The sequence below is a fragment of the Sciurus carolinensis genome, chromosome 12, assembly GCF_902686445.1.
Source record: "Sciurus carolinensis chromosome 12, mSciCar1.2, whole genome shotgun sequence".
NCBI lineage: Eukaryota > Metazoa > Chordata > Mammalia > Rodentia > Sciuridae > Sciurus > Sciurus carolinensis.
The window spans coordinates 65,310,219-65,335,480 of NC_062224.1; the positions used below are offsets into that span (position 1 = coordinate 65,310,219).

General features: G+C 34.5%; 1 protein-coding gene across 1 annotated transcript in view; it reads right to left on the reverse strand.

The window, feature by feature from the left end:
• Positions 1 to 25,262, reverse strand: part of Iars2 (isoleucyl-tRNA synthetase 2, mitochondrial) — a 54,468-nt gene that overhangs the window by 5,282 nt on the left and 23,924 nt on the right. Inside the window, exons 13-21 of the mRNA XM_047520654.1 lie at positions 17,963 to 18,065; positions 17,153 to 17,246; positions 8,154 to 8,262; positions 6,895 to 6,997; positions 5,581 to 5,706; positions 4,833 to 4,964; positions 3,625 to 3,731; positions 2,582 to 2,727; positions 1,675 to 1,865 (exon numbers count right to left, since the gene is read on the reverse strand). Of these exons, the coding sequence (XP_047376610.1) occupies positions 1,675 to 1,865; positions 2,582 to 2,727; positions 3,625 to 3,731; positions 4,833 to 4,964; positions 5,581 to 5,706; positions 6,895 to 6,997; positions 8,154 to 8,262; positions 17,153 to 17,246; positions 17,963 to 18,065 (1,111 nt within the window). The remainder of the gene's footprint in view (positions 1 to 1,674; positions 1,866 to 2,581; positions 2,728 to 3,624; positions 3,732 to 4,832; positions 4,965 to 5,580; positions 5,707 to 6,894; positions 6,998 to 8,153; positions 8,263 to 17,152; positions 17,247 to 17,962; positions 18,066 to 25,262) is intronic.

Here is a 25,262-nt window from a genome sequence, read left to right on the forward strand (position 1 = left end):
ATGGTGTTTACTAGCCCCATATCATAAATGAGGAAATGGGCAAAGGAGGTTAATTTGCCCAAGTTTCTAAATCATTATGTGGTGGAGCTGCAGCTTGAGCCCAGGTCTGTGAGTCTCATGTTTTGCCTGTACCCTGTTTCTTACACTGGGAGAAGAGTTCAGTTAGTATCTAAACAAAAGTGCTTTTAGCAATATAGACTAATGAAGGCAATCTAAATAACACATAGAACCCCTCTGAAGTACACTGAACTTGGCTATCTGATAAATATTTTTATATTTTTCACTGTAACTTTAATTTCAAAATGAATTTGTGAGCTAATATAAATATTCCTTAAAAAAAAAAAAAAAAGGAAAAAGTCCATAAGAAAAACAGGAAACTCAAAGAGATGACTTTGGTTTTAACAAGTTCATGAAATAAGTAATTGATGGAACCAGGACTCCATTTGAGAGCTACTTGGTGTGATTCCTAAAGCAATTTATGTTTTTGAAAATCCCAAAGCATTTTTTCCCAATATAAATGATCTAAAACAAATTTTATTCTTTTCAAGTTATTACAAGAATTGAAGTCAAAGGAAACAGTATATAAGGAAAAAAATGCCCAGGACTGGGCAGTGCAGACTTGACTAGGTTCTCAGTTCTTTTGTGTACAATGAAGCTGTCAGTACTTAGAAACCTTAAAATTTTAAACACATGAACATCTTATTCTCTCTTGTCAACAATTTAATGCTCTACTAACTATTTAAGTCTCAATTCTTAATCACTTGAATTACATGTAAAATGTTTAAATTGAGCTACCAACCAAAGAGATTTTCTGAGATTTTTCTTTTTTTTAGAAAACTGCTACCAATAAAACCTTACAAATATATATATTCATTGCCAATTCTCAAGCATTCAGACTAGAGAAAAATCTCAAGTCAATGTGTTAGGCTTACTTAATACATTGCTAATCTGTCCAATCAACTCCTACAAATCCCAAAGTCCTTTTGGAAATAAAAGTAGAATTAATGCTACTGGGCACTGTGGCAAACGCCTGTAATTCCAGCAGCTCAGGAGGCTTAGGCAAGAGAATCATGAGTTCAAAGCCAGCCTCAGTAACTTAGTAAGGTCCTCAGCAACTCTTCGAGACCCTGTCTCTAAATATAAAAAAAGGGCTGGAGGCCCAGTGGTTAAGCACCCTCGGTTCAATCCCTGTACAAAAAAAAAAAAAAAAAAGAATTAATGCTTTGAGATATACATGATAATTTACTGTAACAAATGAATTTTCTACAGATGTTCAGTGGAACTCATGTTTGGATTTGTTTTGAATGTAGTCCAGATGGTCAAAACTCAAAAAAGCAGGTCCTATGACAAAATTCCCAATATTTTTATGTATTCTAACACTACTGTCATGGATTTATAGACCTATCTAAATAGCCCTAAGGGTTTTCAATTCAAACAACTTTATCAGACCTTCTCAGTCCCTGTCCCAGTAACATGTACATATTACAGGTACAGAGTACATTTTTGACATGAGAGAGGAGAGGACACAGATGCAGGAAACAAAGAATCAGTGATAACATCAAGATTAGAAGACTGAAATCATAATTTCTAAATTAGCAAAAAAAATTATGTAGATTTTAAAAACAAATTGAAGGTGCAGATGTACAATATTAAAAACATTTCAAATTGCTGTACCTCTATTATTTCAAAAAGCAGCCCAGGCTCTATCACAATGATAACCTCGTACTCAGCAGCATTTTTGCCAGGGATGCTTCCAAGAAATGAATCTCGCATTGCACAGGCGCTCTCCACTGCCTCTTCCAGCCCAGGCTTCTTCCAGATAGAACTTGTGCTAATCCACCCAGTGCGAAAAACACTTTTGGGTTCTTTAAAAAAAAAAAAAAAAAAATGGGGGGCACAGGTAAACTGACACATATATCCTAAATATTTACCATTTAATGGGAAATAAGAATTGTCATGGTAAACATGTAACGAAATATTATGCAACCAACCTATTTCCAAAACATTTATATCAGCAATGGGAAATATTACATTACATTAAAATAAAAGATAAACTATTAGGAAAATCTCAAAAAATAAAAGAATACTTAGAAAAAAATAAAACAAAAATTCCAATATTAACAGCTCAACTATGGCTATAAGATTATGAGTGGCTTTTCTTTCTCTAAACAGTTTTTGGTTTTCTAGAAGATTAATACACTAAGAAGAAAAGAACTATCATAAAAGTATTCATTATTACAACCAGAGAAATGAAAGTTGGACCCCATTTGTGTACAATGAATCAAAATTTAAAAAAAAAAAAGTATTCGTTAAAAGGCACTTCATTTTATTAAAATAAAACCTAAAATATATTTTGGAAAAGTTATGAACACATTTAAGAAAAATGTGATTTCCCAAACCCATTCTGAAATCATCCTACTCCTCTGCAAACAGGTGAAGAAACTACTAAGTGACCAAGACGCATCATGTCACAAAGCATCACTATAGAAGAGTCAGGGCCCTTACAGGAAGGAGATAAAATCAGAAGTTGCACCCTCACTGGGATCTTTCTCATTTGGTGAGCAAATTGAGTGCTCCCTACCTTTAATGTAGGGTATGTGCTGGAAGACCTCTTCAGCCAAGTGAGGAAGAATGGGAGCAAAAGAACGAACCATCCCGTCCAGAATTTGAGCCAAAGCAGTCTGACAAGAGCGTCGTTTGGGATCATTTTCATTTTCACAATAAAGCCTGAAGGAGAACAATTTACTCAGCAGCTGATAGCACTTTGTACATTATGATCACCAAGACAGGATCTGCCTCAGTTTGAGTTTGTTCCTCTAGTGGCTGATCTTTATGGGTCTAGTCATCTTCCAATCAAAGACTGTTTTCATACAATTTTTGATAACTTATGATCTATTCCACTTTTCACTTTCCAGGTGTGTCCACCTCATCAAAAATCACCCATGCTCTGTTCAATTCTGTTTTTTATGTAGAAGACAGCTAGAATCTAAACTACTGTGTTAAAAGACAGGAAGTTAGCTGGTGGTATTTAAAATGTGACTCCCCACCCCCTGCAATTTGAATTACTTTCCCTATGTGGAAGGTCCTGAGTTGCTGATTGGTTGGGGCTGACGCCTCACATTGGACTAGCTACTAAAGATAACACCTTCACCTGCACACTGGATCCATAAATGAAAGCTTAGCATCAAGCCCCCCTCCAAAAGGGTGCCACTGACATTGTACAATGTTAATATATAATTGCTCTTATATTTCTCTCCCCCACCTGTCACAATTTAAAAGTCTGAGAACAAGTACTAACTTACATTAGCAGCAATCGCTTAATGAACACCTACTTTATCAATCACAGCACTACTAACATTACTCACATTATCTCCTTTCATCCTCATAACCACATCAGCAGGTAAGAAAATGCCATCCCCATTTTCAGATGAAGCAACTGATATTATCTTACAGGATTCCCCAAATCATAAAGTGAGTAAGTGGCAGGGCTTGACTCCAGAACCCAATCTCAATTACTGCACAATGGTGTCCATCTCGATCATCGCTATATCCCAACATTTGTCAAACACAGAATAGGCACTCAAGAAACATCTGCTGAGTATTTTCATATTGTGTCATACATACCTATCCTTGATTATGCTGAAATAAAAGTTGGAAAGTTCTCTAGTATAAAATGCTTTTAATAGTCGAACAACTTTTCCAAAATCATATTGCTTGTATGAGTCGTTAATCTAAGAGAACAAAGTCAAAATAAATTTGGAAGCTGGGGTAACAAGTGAAAATGGAAGTCATTATAAACAAAATATGTTCCTTCAAAAATATGCCTCAAAGATAGACAAAAACAGATAATCAAGCAAGAACTCCTGATAATCTTCCAAACAACCTTTCTGGACAACAAATTGTCTTATACTCAGAAAATACCCACTGTTCTCTGGAAGCTGTAAAACAATATTACTCAAGAACAAGATCAAGCCAGGTACAGTGGCACACACCTGTAATCCCAGCAGCTGGGGAGGCTGAGGCAGGAGGATCACAAATCCAAAGCCAGACAGCAACTTAAGGAGGCCCTAAGCAACTCAGTGAGACCCTGTCTCTAAAAAAATACAAAAAAAGGGCTGGGGATGTGGCTCAGTGGTTGAGTGCCCCTGGGTTCAATCACTGTTACCAAAAAAAAAAAAAAGAAAAAAGAGAGAGAGAGAAAACAGGATCAAAGTTTTCCTTGTTTATTTTTTCTTTGTGTGTGTGGGGGATTGAACCTAGCACTTCGTGCATTCCAGGCAAGCACCCTATCAGTCCTCAAGTTTTAAGTGTCTCATTTATTTTTGGTTTGAGCAAAAAATATGCTGTGTGTGCCTCTGACTTGGGGCACACTGAGGCAGATACATTTCCAATTCTGAGAAAACAAATTACTTGTTTGTGTGTGCATGTGTGTAAATGAGCAAATATCTTAGAGGACGTAAGAGTAGTCATTTCAGTTATTTCTATCTCTTACCATGAGATACCATTCAGATAAAGTGTAATTTTATTCCCTTTTGTTGGAGAAACAGAGCTGATCTTTTCCTCCCGAGAGAAGTCTGGTCTGCAGGGAAGCTTGGACCTGCCTACTGTTTCCTTCAGGTACTTCTGCAGCCTTTTAAGAATCCAGGAAAGATATTAGAATACCTCATACCTAAGGGCACCTAGGAATGTATAGGATTCAGCAAGTATAGCTTTTCCCAAAAGTGCTCCAGTTACTAATTCTAGCAAGGTTTCTTCCACTCAAATGAAAACAAATTTTAACACACAATAGTGCTGAAATTTCCATTTCTAAAATCTTACTAATTTACACATACCTTGCTTGCTAAATCCTGCAGTAAATGCAGCATATACTGGTCTATGACATACATATCACTGACAGGGACAGAATCCGTTTCGGGGTTGAAGCCAGCCACATTTCCCAAAAGAAAGCGGAGTGTATTCCTAAGCTTTTCATAGTGAGAAAATGTACACAGTTAAAAAAAAAATTATAAAGCCTTCTGTTTTCACCAAAAAGTCATTTTATAAGCCTATAATTTGCATTCAACCTTTGACAATTTAAGGGAAAAATTTTTTTAATTATATTCCTAAAAAAGGCTATATATGTACCAACTCTCATTCAAACAGCCTAGTTATAGAAATAACCACAGGATTTTATGTCTAATGAATAAATTTTCACTATATTCCTTTATATCTTTAGGGTCAATGAACTTTAAATACCATAGATTATTCACATGTAAAGGTGAACACATGTTTTATTCAACTAATTCATAGGCAAAGATATAGATAAATGTGAAAGGTCACTAAATATATTAACAGTATATAAAATAAAATTTTACATCAGACTATGCTTTTTTATATAGTAATTTAACAAACTATAAAAGACCTTATACATAAAATTTGTAACATTACTATTAGTATTTTTAAATAACAGGATATTTTAAAATGTGTGCAACATGTGAACTCATTTTCATTCAGTTCTGCAATATCAAACAAAAAGTGCCTCATTCTTTACAATGATCTAGTAAGTTTTCATTCAGAAACAGGAAGAATAATAGTTCTAACCTTATTAATATCATCTCTAGCAGCATTGAGAGCAGAAGGACCAATTGTCACTTCAGTAAACACATTGGACTCAGCCACCCACCAGCGAAGGACATCAGCACCATAGGGAGGTTCTTTGCTTTGATCCTTTTCATTGAGAAAAGACACAGTCAGAATGGCTTTCAATTTCTATTAGTTGAATAAATGCTTTAGATAAAAGTCCTAGTCCGAACCATAATATAAGTATAAACTATTCCAGCAGTGAAGTGAAATACAGGACAACAATTTCTAATCAGACTGAATATAAAAACAGCAAAGCCAGCCGTAGTGGTTACTATAATCCCAGTAACCTGGGAGCTGAAGCAGGAGGATTGCAAGCTCAAGGTCAGCCTAAACAACCTGGTGAGGCTCTGTCTCAAAATAATAAAAAAAAAAAAAAAAAATAAGAGCTAGGGAGTGGTAGAGCACCCCTGGGTTCAATCCTCCGTACCAATCAAGTAATCAATAAATAATTAAAAATAGAAAATAGCTGGCAGATAGGCACAGAGCAGTATGGGCAGTGGAGTGGTCCCTGATAGGAAAGGGAAGAGGAAGAGCTGCTCTACCTTTCACTATTTCCTAGCAACTCTGTCCACAAAGCAATGAATGTAAGGAGGGCAGTAAAAAGTCATAGGATCAAGGCAACAGATAAGAGTTTTCTATTATGAAAGCAACTCTAAAAAACCCCCCAATTACCAGCAACCCCAGATCTGACATCCATCCTTGTTTTAAGCTTAAGATATATAATTTCTAAGAAGAAATGTAATATGAGTTGAGAAGCTGTCATCTTTTGTTTTCTTATGATTTCCATTTAATTATAAAATAACAGTTCACACATACTACAAGTTCAGGGAATAAAAGTAATAGTATGAATCAGGCCCTAGCTGGAGATTTAGACCTGACACGTGTCAAAGGACCATAATTCCAGCTCTTTCTTTTTTCATTAAAATCATGTACTACCCAAGATTTTAGATTTAAACCATGGTAAAACACTGTCTATTATTTTAAGAGATGGAATATTGCTATGTTGCAGACAGGCATCAAATTCCTGCACTCAAGTGATCCTCCTGCTTCGACCGCCCGAGTAGCAGGGATTACATGTGTGTGCCAATGCACCTAGTGAATCCTAGGTTTTTTGTTGTTTCTTCTAAAATTTTTTTTTTAACACTGAAGTGACTATATTTAAAATGCTTTTTGTTGTTTGTTTTTTACATTGAAGTGATGATATTAAGGACTTGGACTGATAATTTAAGAGCCTTAAAATAAAAAGAAAACGTATTTTAGGGAAACACCTACTTGTCCTCCATTGATGACAACATCAGGATCAATAACATTCCCGAGAGACTTGGACATCTTTTCTCCCTTTTGTCCAAGGGTAAACCCATGAACAACCACTGACCTAAAAAGACAAATCAGCAATTATAAGTACAATTGCCTTTTTGAAGATGACCTGCATATCTTAAAGGTGCATCTTGGTTTAGCATAAAAATAGTGGATAAAAGCTTTTCTTAAGTCTAATGGGCTGGGGTTATGGCTCAGTGGTACAACACTTGCCTAGCTATGTGTGAGGCACTGGGTTTGATTCTCAGCACCACATATTAATAAATAAAAGTCCATCGACAACAAGAAAAAATATTTTAAAAAAAAGAAAGTTTAATGCTCGGCAGTTTATGTGTCATGACTATTAATCAGTAAGCTCTTTACTTAAGCACAGAAAAATTTTAGATGGTTTTGTTCATTAAATAAATTATTTCCTAACTTCTGATATGCACTGATTTTGATCACTGAAATAAAAAAGGAAAAAGCATGGCTTAAAAGAGCAGATTATAAAAACAAAACAAAAACAGATTATAATCTCAAAATTACCTTCAAAAAGACAACTTGAGAAAAGCAGTAATTACTCTTCTGTTGCACAAGAAACAAATACATGTGAATTGTTCTGGGATGGGTTCTCATTAGAAAATAGCAAAAATTCAAGGTGCTTAAGAAAATTTCTAATTGAACTGCCCACAGATTTGAATAAGCAAAAACAATTATCTGTACTAAACAAAAATCCCTAATTTCATAACATTCCCTGAGTAAAGTTTCAACTGGTTAGTCAATGTTGGTGTCACAAATGGAAGGACACTTGAACTCAGGCAGTCTCCTCTCCACCTGACACACCCTTCCCAGCACCCCTGGTGGAGTTTTGCCACAGTGTAAAATCTACCTGCACAGTCTTCCAGCTCCTCCAGCAATGCTGATGTTCTCTTCTAGAACTTAGTCAGAGTGACAAGACACCTTTGTACTGAGGTCTATTTTCTCTCTCTCTCTTCTTACTTTAAATTCTTATTTTTCTAATGTGACAGGAGACTGTAGCACTTTATCATACACACATTTTATAAACATATGAAAATGTATTTGTGTGTATATATATGTATACAGATAGATAGATAGATAGATAGATATAGATATATATCTATGTATCTCTATTACACAGCTCAGTGCTTCCACCTGGCAGGCACTCAGTATAAGCCAAGCATGCTGACTAGTTTAGTTAAGGCTTGAATACTTACCTGAAAGGTGCTTTTTTCCTTGCTGCCACACTTGTTAATAAGGAAGACTGAAACCAACCCCCAAGTTGGTCTTTTCCTTCCAAGTACAAATCTGCTCTTTGGTCGGTACCTCAAAAATAAATATTTTTAAAAAACACAGAAATTGAAGTTAATAAAATAAGAAAACAAAAATGAGTATCACCAAAGCATTCAAGCTTCAATCACATTATTCATTTCTTGGGGTCTTGCTCTACCCAGAGATGAAACTGCATTCATTTGAGCTGGCACTGCCACTTCAAGCCAAAATAAAGATGATGAACCTCTGAGTAACATCTTCCAAAGCACAAGACAGTATTTAAATTAGGGGTTAATTCATAGTAATTATCAACATTAGCATTTCCAGTTAAATATGTAATGAAGATATCACTTTCTTAATGCAACAAATATTTGCTGGGCACCTAACAACTTTACATTTTAATACATTTAATTCTTGTGCCAACTCTAATAAAAGTAGGTATCATTTCCCCCACTTTACAGATGAGGAAAGTGAGGCAGGTTCTTCATCAGAAAGTAGTCCAGTTGGATCCAAACCTAGTCAACCTGGCACTGGAGTGCCTACTCTTAATCAAGAAGTCATGCTACTTGAATGAGTCTTATCCTAATAATAAGACAAAAAAGAACATTACAAAGACCAAGTTATTAACTTGTAATTTGACAATGAGTCAGTCAAAAGATGGGCAAACTGTAAAAAAGCTATGTGAGCAATTCTTTCTCAATTTTGTTGGGACACATTTACAAGCTTGAAAGGTACTTTATTAATAATAGTTCATTTGACAGTTAATAATGAAAAAACGGGACTGGGGTTGTGGCTCAGTGGTAGAGGGCTTGCCTAGCATGTGTGAGGCACTGGATTCAATTCTTAGCACCACATAAAAATAAATGAATAAATAAAATAAAGGCATTGTGTCCATTTACAACCAAAAAAACTTTTTAAATTTTTTTTAAAAAATAAGAAAAGGGACAACCTACCAACATCATAAGAAACAATTATGAATCATCAAGGTTACTTAATTACTAGGTGAAAATTGAGAAATCAAGACATTTTCAAAGTCTTAAAGGAGCTTCCTTACAAGATACTTATTAATAATAATTTGGGGGGGCTGGAATTATGGTTCAGTGGTAGAGTGCTTGCCTGGCATGTGTGAAGCCCTGGGCTAGATACTCAACACCACATATGAATAAATAAAATAAATGATCCATTGATAACAAAGAAGATAATTTTTTTAAAAAATAGTAATAATTTTGGGGGGAAAATGGGAAGAAAGTAGCTTCACAATAAAGAAAACTGGCTAGTGCCGTAGTGCACCGGTAATCCCAGCTATTTGGGAGGGTGAAGCAGGAGAATCTCAAGTTTAAGGCCAGCCTGAACAACTTAGTGAAGCCCTGTCTCAAAATAAATTTTTTTTAAAAACAGGACGTAGAGATGTGAGTGGTAGACTGCCTACCAAGTACAGAGCCCTGGGTTCAATCCCCAGTACTGAAGAAAAAACAAAACAAAACAAAAACGCTGGCAGTCACCACCTTAACCAAATGATCAAAGTTAGACATCACCGGAAATGAGACCGACAGCCTTCATAGGACTTACATGATAAACTGAGGAGGACACAACCCCTATTCTGTGATACTCCTGCCAAGCGCAAACCTAAATTTCTTCATGAGCACACATCACACAAATCCAAACAGCCACCTACTTAAAACAGCCTATGCTCATGAATATCAAGGTTATGAAAGTCAAAGACAGAATGAGGGGACTAAAGAGGAGACTTGACAACTATGTGTGACCTGTGATCATATGTTGGATCCTGGATCCTTTTTTTCCCCTTTATCCATAAAGGATTATACTGAGTAACATTTGAATACGGTCTGTAGACAGGTAGAGAGATAACAGTATGGAATCAAAGTCAATTTGCTGATTTTGATAAATGTGTATTGGTTATATGACACTGTCCATGTTTTTAGGAAATACACACTAAAATATTTAGAGATTTAAGATCGTTTTCTCTACGTGGTATACCTACACTGAGAGGATACAGAAAGCAAATGTAAAACTGGTACTACGAAATCTAGATGAAGGGCATGTAGTAAACCTTCATATTAGTTTGTGACTTTTCAAAATAAAATAAGTTCTCAAAATTGGGGCTTGAGGTCATTGAGGAAAATTACTTCTATATAGTCAATCTAAATTCACAACTTTAAGGAGCCCTGTAATTCTTTTTATTTATAAAATGATGATTTTTCTTTATATCCTAATATTGAAGATTCAGAGTTGTAATCCTTATGTGAGAAAGATAAGCTGGGTGGAAATGCAAAGACAAAATTAAACCAGTTCAATTCAACCAATATTACACAGCACCCATTACACAGCAGGCACTGTGCTACATTCTGGGAGAAAAACTAAAGAAATTTGGTCTCTGCCCTTTTAGAGAAACATCTAATGGAGTAGATTTTATGTTAAGCAAGAAGTAACTAGGAAGCTGGTGATGTAGCTCAGTGGCAGAGCATGCTCAAAGCCCTGGGCTCAATCCCCAGCACTGCAAAAATGAAATTAAAAAAATAAATAAATAATAAAATAAAAATTGTGATGAGTGTTACCAAGGAAAAATAGAGAATTCAGTCTAGTCTGCGCAGTTGGGAAAATACAGAAAGGTAAATGCATATGCAATGAGAACAACAATATTTTAGCCTCAACATCTGGAATGCTACAGCTATGTCCTATTTTTCCTCTTTCCTACTGACTCATGACCGCTGGTTCCCATTTAAGCTTTTATAAGGTCAGTATAAAAACCCCATTCCACTCTAAAATGTTAACTCCCTACTTCCTGGTAGCCACATTCTAGATACAGCAATCTTTAATAAGATGCATAATAATAGAAAACTCGAGAGAATCCTTTCCTGAAGTGAGTTGGTAATGCAACAGCAAGAAGTAGCCCTAAACCCTTTCATCTCTTTGAAAAGTGCCTCCTCTGGTCTGCTGAAGCAATCACTCAAAGTTCAATATCATGGAAGTGAAGTTCTGTCGTCCTGAAGCACTTACAGCTTCCAAACCTTGATGAACACCCCTGTAAAACAAGGGGTTTCCTCTCAGATACTTGCTAGTTTAAAATTTTTCATTTGAAGAAAGCTAGTTGCTGCCTAAGGATTCACAGTACTTAGAATAAAAGAATCTGAAGACTGTCCAGAGGCTGGATTCCAATCGCCTGGGTCCCAGCACCTGTGGCACTTACTGATTTGGTTCAACTTTTCCATGCTCTCAATTTTTCTTCAGCAAAATGGAAATGACACCTGTATCTAACTACCTCAAGAGGCTGTTGGAGAGATTAAAGAAGTAACAATGTGTAAGACGTAGTTATAGTTAATGTTATATAGGTATAGTAGATATAAAGTATTACTAAGATTCACCATGAAGGGCATTCTGATATTTCCTGACAGAATTAAGAAAGACTTTTTTCTGGTATACTCTTTCAGTTTCATGTGAAATAATACTTGCATAAATATAATTATACTGAACTATTTAAATAAATACATGGTCTCTGATCCTCCTCTAGAAGCATGTAAGATTCTAATAAAATTAGAGGACACCAGGCTACTAGCAGCATCACAACAAAACAGCTAATACATACTAAGGGTAAGGTTTCTATGTTCTTTTCTTTCCCATTCTCATCTATTTGAAAATTGTTGAAACTGGGCAAAAAAGTAAAACATCATTCAAGATAATGAAGTATAACCCCAGAAAAATTCTAAAAGAAAGCCTTTTAAGATGATACGTGGGACTGGAGATGTAGCTCAGTGGTACAGTGCTCGCCTAGTAACAAGGTCTTGGGTTCTAGTCCCAGCACCAAAAAAAAAAAAAAAAAAGATGCTGTGTGAGATTGGGCATGCCTATAGACCAGCTACTCAGGAGGCTAAGGTGGGAGGATCAGTTGAGCTCACAAATTCCCAAGCCAGCCTAGAAAACCCAGTGAGGATTTGTCTCAAGAAAAAAGGAGAGTATGAAATTAGTGGGAAAACACTGGGAATGGGCAGTTTTGGAGTAGCAAAACTCTGGAAAGGAATGAAAACATAAAGCTTGTTGGAACTTCCAAACACAAAGGTGGAAATGGCAAGAAATACAAAGCATAGCTAAGCCCAAGTGTTACTACACTGTAGATTTATTTACTGAACAACTTTATATCATTCACTATTGGGGCTATTTCCTAAAAAGTTTGTTTTTAGTACTGCTTACTTTTTCTAGTGAAAGTACATTCGCATTTAAGAAATCTGGAAAACTTACAGGAAGATTCAAAGATATTCCCACTATGCAGAGATAATGACTTAATATTTTAGCATATTCTCTTCCAGGATTATGTCCATACATACCAAAAGACATGAGTTTGTTAGTAAATCAAAATATTTTATCTGCAGTCTGTTCTTTGTATTCAGCACTTCAAATAATATCTTCCCAGGCTCACAAATATTCTTCAAAAATGTGACTTATCATCCTCTCATATGAATGCATACCACATGCTTTAATTGGTTTTCTACCATGGGTAACCCATGGTTACAAATCATTTACTGTTAGATAAAAAACTGCAAAGAATATCCACACATATAACCTTTATCCAGACCTAATTATTTCTACAGGAGAGACTTCCTAGAATTAGAATTTTTTGATCAAAGCATAGAAACCGCTTCAAAGCTGTTGATGCATCATGCTAAAATCCTTTCCAGGAAGCCTGTGCCAAATTATGCTTCCACCAGCAACATACAACAGGGAGGAATGGTACCATTTTTTCCCGCTCCTTTTAGTTTAAAAACTTTTGTCCCTTTACCTTCCTGAATAGACCTTTTAGTGAGGAAAAAAAAATTAGAATTTATGTATGATGCAGGAGTAAGTATGGAGTTTTACAATTCCAGGAAATGTGGCCCTTTACCACATAGTAAAACATGATTTCTATTATAGTAACTTTAGACTTTAGGAAAATTACAAAAATTCATATTTAGAGAGAACAATAAACTATTCAGTACCTTTGAGATTATGATTTAGTCATGGAGGTAACTTAAAGAATAAATCAACCATTAAAATTACCATCAAAGTGAAACAAGGAAAAAACATTTAATGAATGTTTGAATTCATTATGAAATTTGAATTCATGAATTTTGAGCAAGATTATTATACTTAACTAAGAAGACAAATTGTATTACCAACACAAGCAAATATGGCAAAACTACTGCTTAATCTGAGTAACATCTGAAAATAATTTAAACCAAAATAATCTCTAAATATGTGCTGAAATGTAATAATTGAATTTTAAAATTAAGCTCTTTGATATAATATTGCATATGCCCTTAAAAGTGACTTTTAAAAAGAAGTTATTTATAAATCTAAATTGTTGGTCTAATGTTGTTTCAAAAAATGATCTCTTTTCTCTACTTACATTTATTTCTCTATAAAAAATTAAAAAGGAAGTAGAGTAAGTATTTTAAAAGTTATTTCAACAGATGAATAAATAAATAAGCTATGGTGTATTTAGACAATGGAATATTAATCAGAGTCCAAAAAAATAAGTCATACAATAAGGAGGAGACGTGGAAGAAACTTAGATGTATATTAAGTGAAGTGAAAAGGCTACGTACTGCACGATCCCAACTCTGACAATGTAGAAAAAGTAAAACTATAAAAAGATCTTTTCAGACCATAAAAAGAACAGTGCTTGCTAGGCACAGTGGCACACTGTAATCCCAGAAACTCAGGAAGCTGATGCAGGAGGATGCAAGTTCAAAGACAGCCTCAACAACTTAGTGAGTCCCTGAGCAACTTAGCAAGGTGAGACCCTGTCTCAAAATGTAAAAAATGAAAAGGGCTGGGGATGTGGCTCAGGGGTTGAGGACCCCTGCATTCAATCCTGGTACCAAAAAAAAAAAAAAGACCAGTGGTTGCCAAGGAAGAGCAGGGAGGGAGGGATGAATAGGTGGGGCACCCAGGATTTTTTGGACAGTGTAGTTACTATTCTGTATGATACTATAATGCCAGACACATGTCATTACACGTTTGTCCAGAATATACACCACTAAGAGTGTAAACTATGGGCTTTGGGTGATGATGAGGTATCAAAGTAGATTTATCACTGGGCATAGTGGCTCACCCCTGTAATCCCAACACTTGGGAGGCTGTGGTAAAAGGATTACAAGTTTGAGGCCAGCCCGGACAACTTAGCGAGGCCCATTCTGAAAAAAAGAAAGAAAGAGAAAGAAAGAAAGAAAGAAAGAAAGAAAGAAAGAAAGAAAGAAAGAAAGGCAGGCAGGCAGGCAGGCAGGCAGGCAGAAAGGAAGAAAGGAAGAAAGAAAGGAAGGAAGAAAGGAAGAAAGAAAAGAAAGAAAAGAAAGAAAGGAAGGAAGGAAGGAAGGAAGGAAGGAAGGAAGAAAGAAATAAAGAAAGAAAGAAAGAAAGAAAGAAAGAAAGAAAGAAAGAAAGAAAGAAAGGTTAGGAGCATAGCTCAGAGGTAAAGTGACCTGGGTTCAATCTTCAGTTCCACAAAATAAAATAATAATAATAGGTATTAATTATTAGTTATTATTAATAATAATTATTATTATTAACAAATGCATCACTCTGATGGAGTATTAAGAGTGAGAGAGGATAGCCTATCTGTGGGTAGGGAATATACATTGACTCATTTTATGTTTCATTTGAAACAAATCATTGGAAAAAAAAATTACAGTAACACTTCTCAAGAAAGTAGGTAACTTAAAAAAAAATGGATTTTCAAACTATGAATTCACCTAGTACCTGACTCTCTGCCTATCTTGAAATTTTTATCATGAAATAAGTGGGAGGAAAATAGAGTCAAATGTTATCTGAGTATTCTACTTCTTATTGATTTCTCTTTTAAGGTTTTTATTGACTGAGAAGGGATACTGAGTAAAAAAGTAGAAACTATGACCTAAGGTTAGGTACATCACAAATACTTAAATGACAAATGAATTTTCTTTGAATCAATTACTTAAATACAACAGGCAAGGAAAAAATGATTTATTGAGTAGGTACATTTTTACTACTAATTTCACTTAATAAAGAATTTGTCACAATCAAAATTATTTGGTTAAGAAGATCACACACTAAATAAGGTGTGGCAATGCACACCTGTAATTCAGCAACTTGGGAGCCTGAGGCAGGAGGACTACAAGCTTGAGACCAGTCTTAAGTACTTAGCAAGGCCCTCAGCAACTTAGGGAGACTTTGTCTCCAAAAAAAAAAAAAAATTTAAAAAGGGGGTGGGGATGTGGTTCAATGGTAAAATGCCCCTGTGTTATAATCCCCAGTACTAAAGAATTAAAATAAAATAAAATAATAATAATTGTTATTATTGTATTAAATTAAAAAAAAAAAAAAAAGAGGAAGAATACCACATACTAGGGGCTGGAGGTATAGCTCAGTAGTAGAACACCTGCCCCGCACTCATGAGGCCCTGGGTAGATCCTTAGCACAACAACAACAAAAAAGGGAAACAGTATGACTAAACTCAGTACTCGATAGCAGCAGGCAAGTTTTAATGATAGTTTTCCTGTAGTTTATGGCCCAGTTCATGGCTCCAGGTGTAAACTGAATTTACTGCATTAATAACAGAACTACTTCAGAAATACAGCAACGACGCTAGCAGTATTAATTCTCACCAAGACCAAAGCAGTGAATGACCTTTCAAATACATTCATTCCATAAGTAGTTTTACCTTTGGCACTCGTTACTAGAATTCAGGGTGCTGCCCCAAACATGCCAGCAGGAAACTCTTCTTCCTGCTGCTATAACCTGCCACGAGCAGTGTCTTTTGCCTAAATTTTCAATACAATGCACAAAAACAAAGTACCTAAACTTGTAATACTTTCTTTCAAATACATTAGAGAAACATAACTATGAAATAATACTACTGAAAATTATCATACAAAATTAATGTAATATATTTGGACATTATGCATTATTATGTACATTTTAGTTGTCACAGAGAATAAGCATGCATTTACATGCATTTTTTTCATATTTCCTAAATTGAAAGGTAGGTCGAAATAAAAGAAATCTATTTACCTACTAGAAATCATACTGCTGTGCTTTTAACAATGAAGCCCAGTGTCAGAACTTCAGGGTAAGTCCTTTCAATGTCTTTAACAATGGCCAGCTGTACAGTGAGTTGTTCTCCCCACATTCCCTTGTTCAGAGAGCAAAGTTATCTGATCCATCATTGCTCCCCTAACTCTTTGACCCCATCTTTAACTTCACAAGTGCTGACAAGGCTCATTTTTCACTTTTACGTCTAACTTTTCAAGTCATATCCTTATGGATACTTCCCTCAAGTACCTCCACACATCTTCTACTACCATACCCTTCTAATTCTTGTCCATGGTCTCTTCTTCTCTTTATACAATGAGTTAAAATTGACCCTAACTAGGAGTAAGTATACAATTAGTCTACTAGTTGTATCAAGAGGGGGAGAAAACATGAAAGGGTCAAAGCAGTGCGGAAGAATGAGAACTGAAGATCAGGTCCTGAGCTCCAGCATGACACTATTAAGCCCTGGTCACCACTTAATCTGGCTCTAATTCAATCTCATTTTCTCTTCTAAAAAATGATGGTGTCAGATTATTTCAGTGATTTCCAAACTTTGTTTTATGAAACTAGATGCTTTCAGGTTGCCGTGCAAACCAAGGAGAATGAGCTGGTTAAAAGGAGGAGAAAATTCACATTCTTATTCATCTATTTCATGTACTGTGGTTCTAATTAAAATTTCACCTTGAAAAACATACACACGAACAAAAAAGTTTGGAAATCATTGGATTACATGATCTTCAAAGCGTCCTTCTAGGTCTAAAATTATAACAGAAGATCTTCTAACAAAGCAAACAAATGGTTTTGGTTACAGATCTCTTCTAAATAACATTTCTGTATTTTCAAAACTTCTCAATTGGCCTATAACCTATTTTTAGAAACTTACTGGGAAGAACATAAGACCATGAAGTTCCGCTGTCAAACCAGATGTCCAAAATATCCTGACCTGGTACATATTCCAAAGCATCAGGACCACCAACCTAATAAGATAGTGTAAAAGCATTTTAATTATATGAAGACCACAATATAGACAATAAAAACCCAAAAAAGTCTTAAGAAAGTGAAAAACAGACATTCAATTCACATTTTTTCAATAAAATTTAAACATTTTTAAGCATTTTACAGTTTAGTTACAACTCCCTCTGTTTGCATGTAAAAGTGACCATGGTCACTGTAGTAAGAATTGTTGCTGGTTTTTAAAAATTTCTTGAAATTAATTTCTAGTGTGGATTTTTTGGTATGTGATATAATCAGTTAATTCCACATCAGATCCTAAAAAGTCCTGATATACCAATGTTGGGGACTATTCTCTCATAATTACATCTGATTAGTCAAACCAATCAGTCAAAAATCAATCCTAGGAGCTGGGGAGATAGCTCAGTCGGTAGAGTGCTTGCCTTGTAAGCACAAGGCCCTGGGTTCAAACCCCAGCACCCAAAAAAAAAAAAAAAAAAAAAAAAAATCAATCCTAGCCCCCAAAGACATAAATAACTTAATGTTTCATTGCTCTGTTAAATACTATGCTTGCACTGATAACACAATGTCCAGTGTTCAAACTAATTTGCTTCTAATTCACAGTAAATAAATTCATTAACTTTACATGACTTTATAACCACAACTTTTAATTTGGAGAACTCTTACATTGGCATTACCAAGAAACACGCGCAAAGGCTATTAAATACAAATAGTAATTTACCTGAGATAAAACATCTTTTGGAAGAAGTTGCTCAGGCGGAAGAGTCCACCAGATATCACTGCCATGTTGTTCCACTAGTTTAATAATATGTTCAATGGTTTGGCTATTTTAGGGGGGAAAGGAAGAATTTTTCAATTTACTATTATAATGAATAATAAAAAATTTAAATTATAATATCTTTTCCTTTTTCTTGAATCTTAGTTCAGCTACACACTTACTTGGCTGCTACCATCATTTAAATTCAAAATAAATACAATAAAATTGATCATATATCCCTATAAAAACAAAAACAAGAAAGACTTCTTCTGATCTCCCTATTTCAATTCATGATTTCCCTATTTCTAATTTTTATCCAAGTACCTATCCTCAAAACCTCCTAATTGCCTTGTCTCCTTAAATTTCTGCCCAAATGAAACCAACATATTCTGTCAGTTTCACATTTAAAATATTAGAGTTGTTCCCACTGATACCGTATTAATGCAATCTCACTGCTTCAATAGTAGATTGATGCAGTGGTCTGACATTCCCCTACTCTCATCCCTTTAATTTACCTGATAGACCTTGAGATGGATGCATTCCTAAACTGCTTTTCATCAGACAAATTCTCCATTCAAAAACTTTCAAAGGCTCCCTTCCTGCTCACAGGATTAATTTCAAATCCACTTGTGTAAGAGGCAATGCCATACTAGAGTGCAGACTTTGACAGCAGACATTCAGCATAATGGTTCTGACTCCATCACTACGTACACAACCATGTACAAAAACTAAAATTCCTCTAACGCTTAGCTCTCCTCTCTGTTAAGAAGAATAATTCATTTTTTCAAAATCTACTGAGCACCCCCAATTTCTTGGGCAATGTTCTAGAACTAGAGATGCTGCAGTTAACAAAACATACAAGATCCCTCCCTGCCCCTAATGGAACATTTTAGTGAACCTACATACATCCCTCAGAACAACTGCAAACTAAATGAGATTATACATGTAAAATTCAGCACAGTGGCTGGGCATGGTGGCGCACGCCTATAATCCTAGCAACTCAGGAGGCTGAAGCAGGAGGATCACAAGTTCAAAGACAGCCTCAGCAGACTAGCAAGGCACTTAACAACTCAGTGAGAGCCTGTCTTTAAATAAAATACAAAAAAGAGCTGGGGATGTGGCTCAGTTATTAAGCGCTCCTGGGTTCAATCCCCAGTGACAAACAAATTCAGCACACTGCCCAACACACGGAAGAATGCCAACAATGCATATCAAATGAACAGCTGTGAGAAGATATACAGTCATAAATTACCTGAAGACTAAAGCCAGGGAAAAGTTTATATTAAAGTTTCTCACAATAATAACACACTTTTAAAATAATATTTGTGTTGCAGCTTTGTCAACATTATAAAGCTTCCTCTACTTGCTTTCCTTTTAGTCAGAGTACAGACAAAAGTCAAGAGCATGGACCTACAGTCAGACAATTTGGGTTTAATTTCTGGCTCTAAATCACTACCCATGTGACTCTGCACAAGGTACTGAGTATTAATGTACCTTGGTTTCCTCATTTGTAAAATGCAATAAAAAGAGCATCATTAAGAGACTTTTTATGAATATTAACTTTTCTTTTTTATTACTTTTTTGTTGTTCAAGGGATCAAACCCAGGGCCTCAGGCATGCTAGGCACTCTACCACTGACCTACATCCCAAGCCTCATTGTGAATATTAATTAGCTGTATATAAAAAACCTAGAACAATGAATACCTGACTCATTTTTACATATATGTAAGCATTAGATATTACTTTAAAAAGTTATTTTAAATCAGACAAATTTAGATGGTTCATTTTCTGTTAATCAATTACCAGAACACAACCTATATTAACATATATATAACTATATAACATATATATAACAAATATATATATTACATTTATATATACATATATGTACATATATATAATTTTTTTTTTTTGGCAGTGCCAGGAATCAAACTCAGGGCCTTATGCTTGCTAGACAAGCATTCTACCACTGAGCCACAACCCCAGCCCAGTAACTAAGAATTTAATGTAGGTACAGAAGACTTAATAGAAATGGAAATAGGAGATAGGAAAAAGTATTAAGTTTTTAATCTGCATCTGCACCTTATTAATCATGACTATGTAAGACAAATCATTTAACTTCTCTTGGTCTGATAATTCACACATCAATGAAGTGTTTACAAAAAACTGTTGCAGGAAATAAAACTCAAATGGGCAATACAAATTAAATGTCCTCTACAGATTAAAACCTGAAACATCTTACAAAAATGTCACTTAGTTGGCATTCTTTCTAGAAAGAATAGATTGAAAAGTATGTTATAAAAAACAAGAATGTAAAGTGGTCACAAGTTCATGCTTCTAAAGCAGCTACTCATTTTATATGGACTTCAACAGTAAAGATAAATGTTTATTCTATGAGACCATAAAAACTCTATGCACTTTATGCATTAATAAACTACCTATATGACAATAATATTTAGTTACATATTACTATTTTATAGTTTGCAAAGAATACTTTATCAGTTAAGAAAATATGAATAATACTACAATAGAAAAATCTGAGCAAATCTAACACTTGAGAGAACAGAACTCTAAGAGAAAAGAGAAAGATACTAGTAAAGTAATTTATACACACACACATAATTACAGCAGATACACTGGTCATAACAATTTTCAGGTTTGGGATATAACTCAGTGATAGAGTATTTGTCTAGCAAGGGTGAGTGAGACCTTAGGTTCAATCCCCCTAAACAGCATAAAAAAAAAAAAAAAGAAATTTTCATCAAAAAAGAATGATTCATAAAATGGTTGTCACCAGGCTGAGGCAGTAGGATCACAAGTTAGAGGCTAACCTGGCAATATAGTGAGACCTTTTCTCAAAATAAAGGCTGAGAATATAACTCAGAGGTAGAGCACAGGCCTAGGAAGTGTGAGGCCCTGGGGTTCAATCCCCAGTATCATAAAAATTTTAATTGGTGTCCCTTTATCCTTTTTATAAATGTCATGAGATTGGCAATTTTAGAAAAAAGTAAAATAGTTGTATATTGAGATACAAAATGTAAAAGTAAATGATTCAGATTTCATGTAAACTTAGCAAGTAGAGATACAGGATTGATATTATCATTAATCAAAAGTATTTATGTGTATAGCACATGTTATACTTTTCAAAGCACTTTATAAGCATTTTTTGGATTTATAGTACAGCTGCCTATTCTGTATTTCAGGATTTCTTAAGTAATGAGATTAAACAAGTAACAAAACTAGACCTTAAAAGTATGTCTCCCAAATCATGGTTCAGGGTTATTTTTACTTCTTAATATTCTGAGTCTAATTCATCTATGACAGTCACCACAGTCACCGAACTCACACTCCTATTCTCTGGAGTTTGCTAAGCAACTGCAAAAAGGCTTATGACCCATGCATAATAAAGATGTGAACAGAGATGAAGTCAGGGCACAAGGGAGTCTCAGGAGATAAGTGTGTTGACAGAGTAAGCACTGAGTCCAAAGGCCTTGGGACTACTTGTGACTTATTGGATAATGACAGGAATAAAGATATTTTTCCTGAGCTTCAGTTTCTATTAACACTGAAAAAAGTTGTGACAAAAGGATATGTGAAAAATTTTACTCTAAAAGAGAAGAAAAAGTCCTGATATCAAAGAAGCACAAATACCTTACCATTATTGATAATAGTTCCATATTTATCTTACAATGCCAAATACAACCTTAATGAATTTTTTTTCACATCCTTAAATATTAGGTAATTCACTAAGGTTTTAAATTTTTAAGTATTATTTAACCATGCTCAAGTATCTTACTGAGTCTGTCAAAGTACCAAAGAAAGGAAGATTCCAATTTTCTGCTGACATGTTATTAAAGCAGGTGCAAAACTCCCATCTAGTCAATTATCTCTAGTCTAATTAAAATTCATTTTAATTGTTATGTTTCTCTATAATGATATCACAAATTCACTCAGATATATTAAGAAAATGTTCTCAGATATGAAGAAATATAATTTTGCTTTTTCTCTTTTTCTTTGCAGTTCTAGGCCTCATGCATGCAAGGTAACAGCTCTAGCACTGAGTGGTACCCCCAGTCCTTAGTCTTGCACTTTACAGATCTTTTATTTACAAATTAAAAATACTTCTTAAAACCCATAAGGTGAGAAAGAAATTGCTTGTTTTTTGTTTTTCTTTTAGTTCAACTAATAACACTTTTTAGAAATGACTTAATCACACAATGTTAACTGAACCAATGAAAACCAATCCTGCAGTAATTTTTAAAATATGATTTTAAAAAAACTGTAGTAATACAATACTACAAAAAATAGCCCAATATTCTTCTTCATTACATATGCATGTAAACCTGAACAAAAGAAAAATGCTTTCAATGTATCTAAAAGAAATCTGAAACATTTTTTAGAAGAATAAGTTCTGCCTCATTGATAAAGCAAGTCTCATTAACATTTAGAGCAAGACTCACTTCCTTACTTTATATCATGAAATATAAAAATATTAGTATTGACCGGACATGATGGCACACACCTGTAATTCCAGCAACTTCAGAGGCTGAGGCAGGAGGATCCCAAATTTGAAGCCAGCCTCAGCAATTCAGTGAGGGAGGCCCTAAGCAACCTAGTGAGACCCTGTCTCAAAATAAAAGTAAAAAGAGCTGGGGATGGGGCTCAGTGATAAAGTGTCCCTGGGTTCAATCCCCAATACCAAAAAAAAAAAAAAAAAAAATTGCGTAGTAAATTAAATCTATTAAATATGCTTTACAAAACATTATGCTCTACAATTTGTTTCTGTTTTGAGATTCTGGACAAATACTTACATTTAAAAGAAATAAAGACAACTGTAGAATGAGAGACTATAAGAAAACCAAACAAGCATATATTAATCAGCTCAATTTAGCCATTCCATAACATATACATATTTCAAAATGCTAGGCCATACACAATAAATATATGCAATTTTGTCATTGATCTAAAAATAATAAAAAACTGAACAAAATTTATAATATGCAGATTTCAAAGATGAAAGCATCCTCACAATCCAAATAAATCAAAATTCACATGCAAAGAATATGTATCACTAAGAGAAAACTTTCTCTCTTGGCTTGTACTCTAGTAGACTGATCCTAAAAAGCTGTGATAAATATTTTAAAAACAAAATTTGCAATAAAAATAAACACAAACATAGAACCTAAAAACCTAAGGCAACTATAATAGATAACCAAATAAAGATTAATGTTCAAACAATCTGTAAAAACAATTGGAAAAATATACAAACTAATGTTAAAACAAGGGCTCAAAGGAGACCCACAGAGCTGTGGCAAAAGTCTAGAACAGGCAAATGGTGGCTGGGTTGTCTATCTGATTTTCATACCCAAGGACCCAGACAACCATTATGGCTGCAGAATTATTTTTCCATAACTGACCTGGATTATATCTTCCTTTATAATACTATGCTCCTTTATAAACAACTATATTGTACATCTTACATATATATCTTTCTATAAAAGACAAAGAGATATTAGTACTCTTATTTCCTTATGATAAATACTCAGAAGTGGAATCTCTTTTTCTTTCCTTTTTTTGTTTTCTTTTTGTGGTGCTAGGGACTGAAACTGGGACCTCACACATGCTAAGCTACTGTACTACCTTGGAACTATAGCCCCAGCCCAGAAGTGGAATTATTTTTACAATGAAACTGAGATCATGTTTTAAAATTTTTGAAAACAATTTTCTAAGCCTTTCCCTAAGATATTAAATATTCTTCAGGGGAAAAAAATAGGAAAAAGTCTAAACTTGCTCTTGGAAATTTAAGAATTTTCCTGTATTTTGTTAATAACACCTATACTTAACACAAACATGCAGTTAACTTATAACCTAAAGATCAGTAAATTACTGTTGATAAAAGTGGGTGAAACCACTTATCACTATATAATCTATATGCTTCTATTTTGTATTTCATAAAGCAATAAGTCCATCATAAAACTCTGTACTTTACTCGAAAGCCTTATCTAAACACATGCATTATGAGTCCCTTCCTAGGTTTCAATCAGTGAAAACCCACTAGGCAGTATGAGCAACTAAAACACCAACCAATCACTCTGAACTTCACTATCAACTGAGCTGAAGGCTCATTTAGCATGTTATTGAAAATTAAGCAGCATTAAGTCTAGGTAACGAAGAAACTGGCTGTCATTTCACTGTTTTCTGTTTTGTCATTATAAACAGGCTTTAAGACAATTTTTCTTCTGCAAATTACAGGAACGAGAACAAGGTAAGAGGCTAAATGTTTCATATTTGTTTACTAAGTTTAATTTGAGAACACAAAGAAACTTGGGAGGGAAACATTTTTTTTAACTTAATTTAATCCTACAACAGGTTTTAAAGGTAACAGGAAATAAATTTGGAGAAAAATTTGGTTAATTAGCGAAAATTTCCACCAAAGTGTAATTATTAATGTAAGCCCAAATCTAAGATAGCTAAACTCAAATTAAACTGGAAACTCCTTGACAGATTCTACTACATTTCTCAAAATTTCCAGAAGTCAAGTTCTGTTTCCTAAAAGGATGTTAGCTATTGCTATTAATAGTATTAAATTGATTACAATCATAGTATCTATAGTGTTAAATTGATTATAATAATCTGAAATAATGAAAAAAATCAATCAACTTTTTTCCCTCCTAAGGAGCTGATGTTTTTTATTTTCCTTTTTATACTAAAAATTATTGCTTTTATTAAATAGGAACTGATTTCAATCTACATCATAATGATATTATATTATAGATTCAGAAAATGACCAATGACATCAAGGTAAGAGCTGGAATCATTTCTTGATAAAAAACAAATGAATATAAAATGCAAATGAAACCATTAATTCAAATCAGAATCAAAAATCAGTTTCAAACCCTACCAGTCTCTAAACTTATTTAGAACATAAATGTAAATTTTTATTTTGTGAAACAAATACACTTAGAGATAATAAACAGATTTTCATCAAGAAAAGGAGAAGGAGGGCTGTGGGTACAGCTTTGTGGTAGAGTTCTTGCCTAGCATGTGCCAAGCCCTGGTGCACCTCAGCACCACAGAATGGAAAAAACCAACAAAAGGAAACTTTGGACCTGCTAAGTGGGGTTATCAAGTGTAACAGCAACTCCATGTGGACTGTGTATGAACTGCCAGTGGAGATGCTGTTACTGTTGATGGTCACCAACTTGCTATAATACAAAGGCATAAGAAGACAAAACTGTGATTACTTGATTCTCATTCCCTTAAG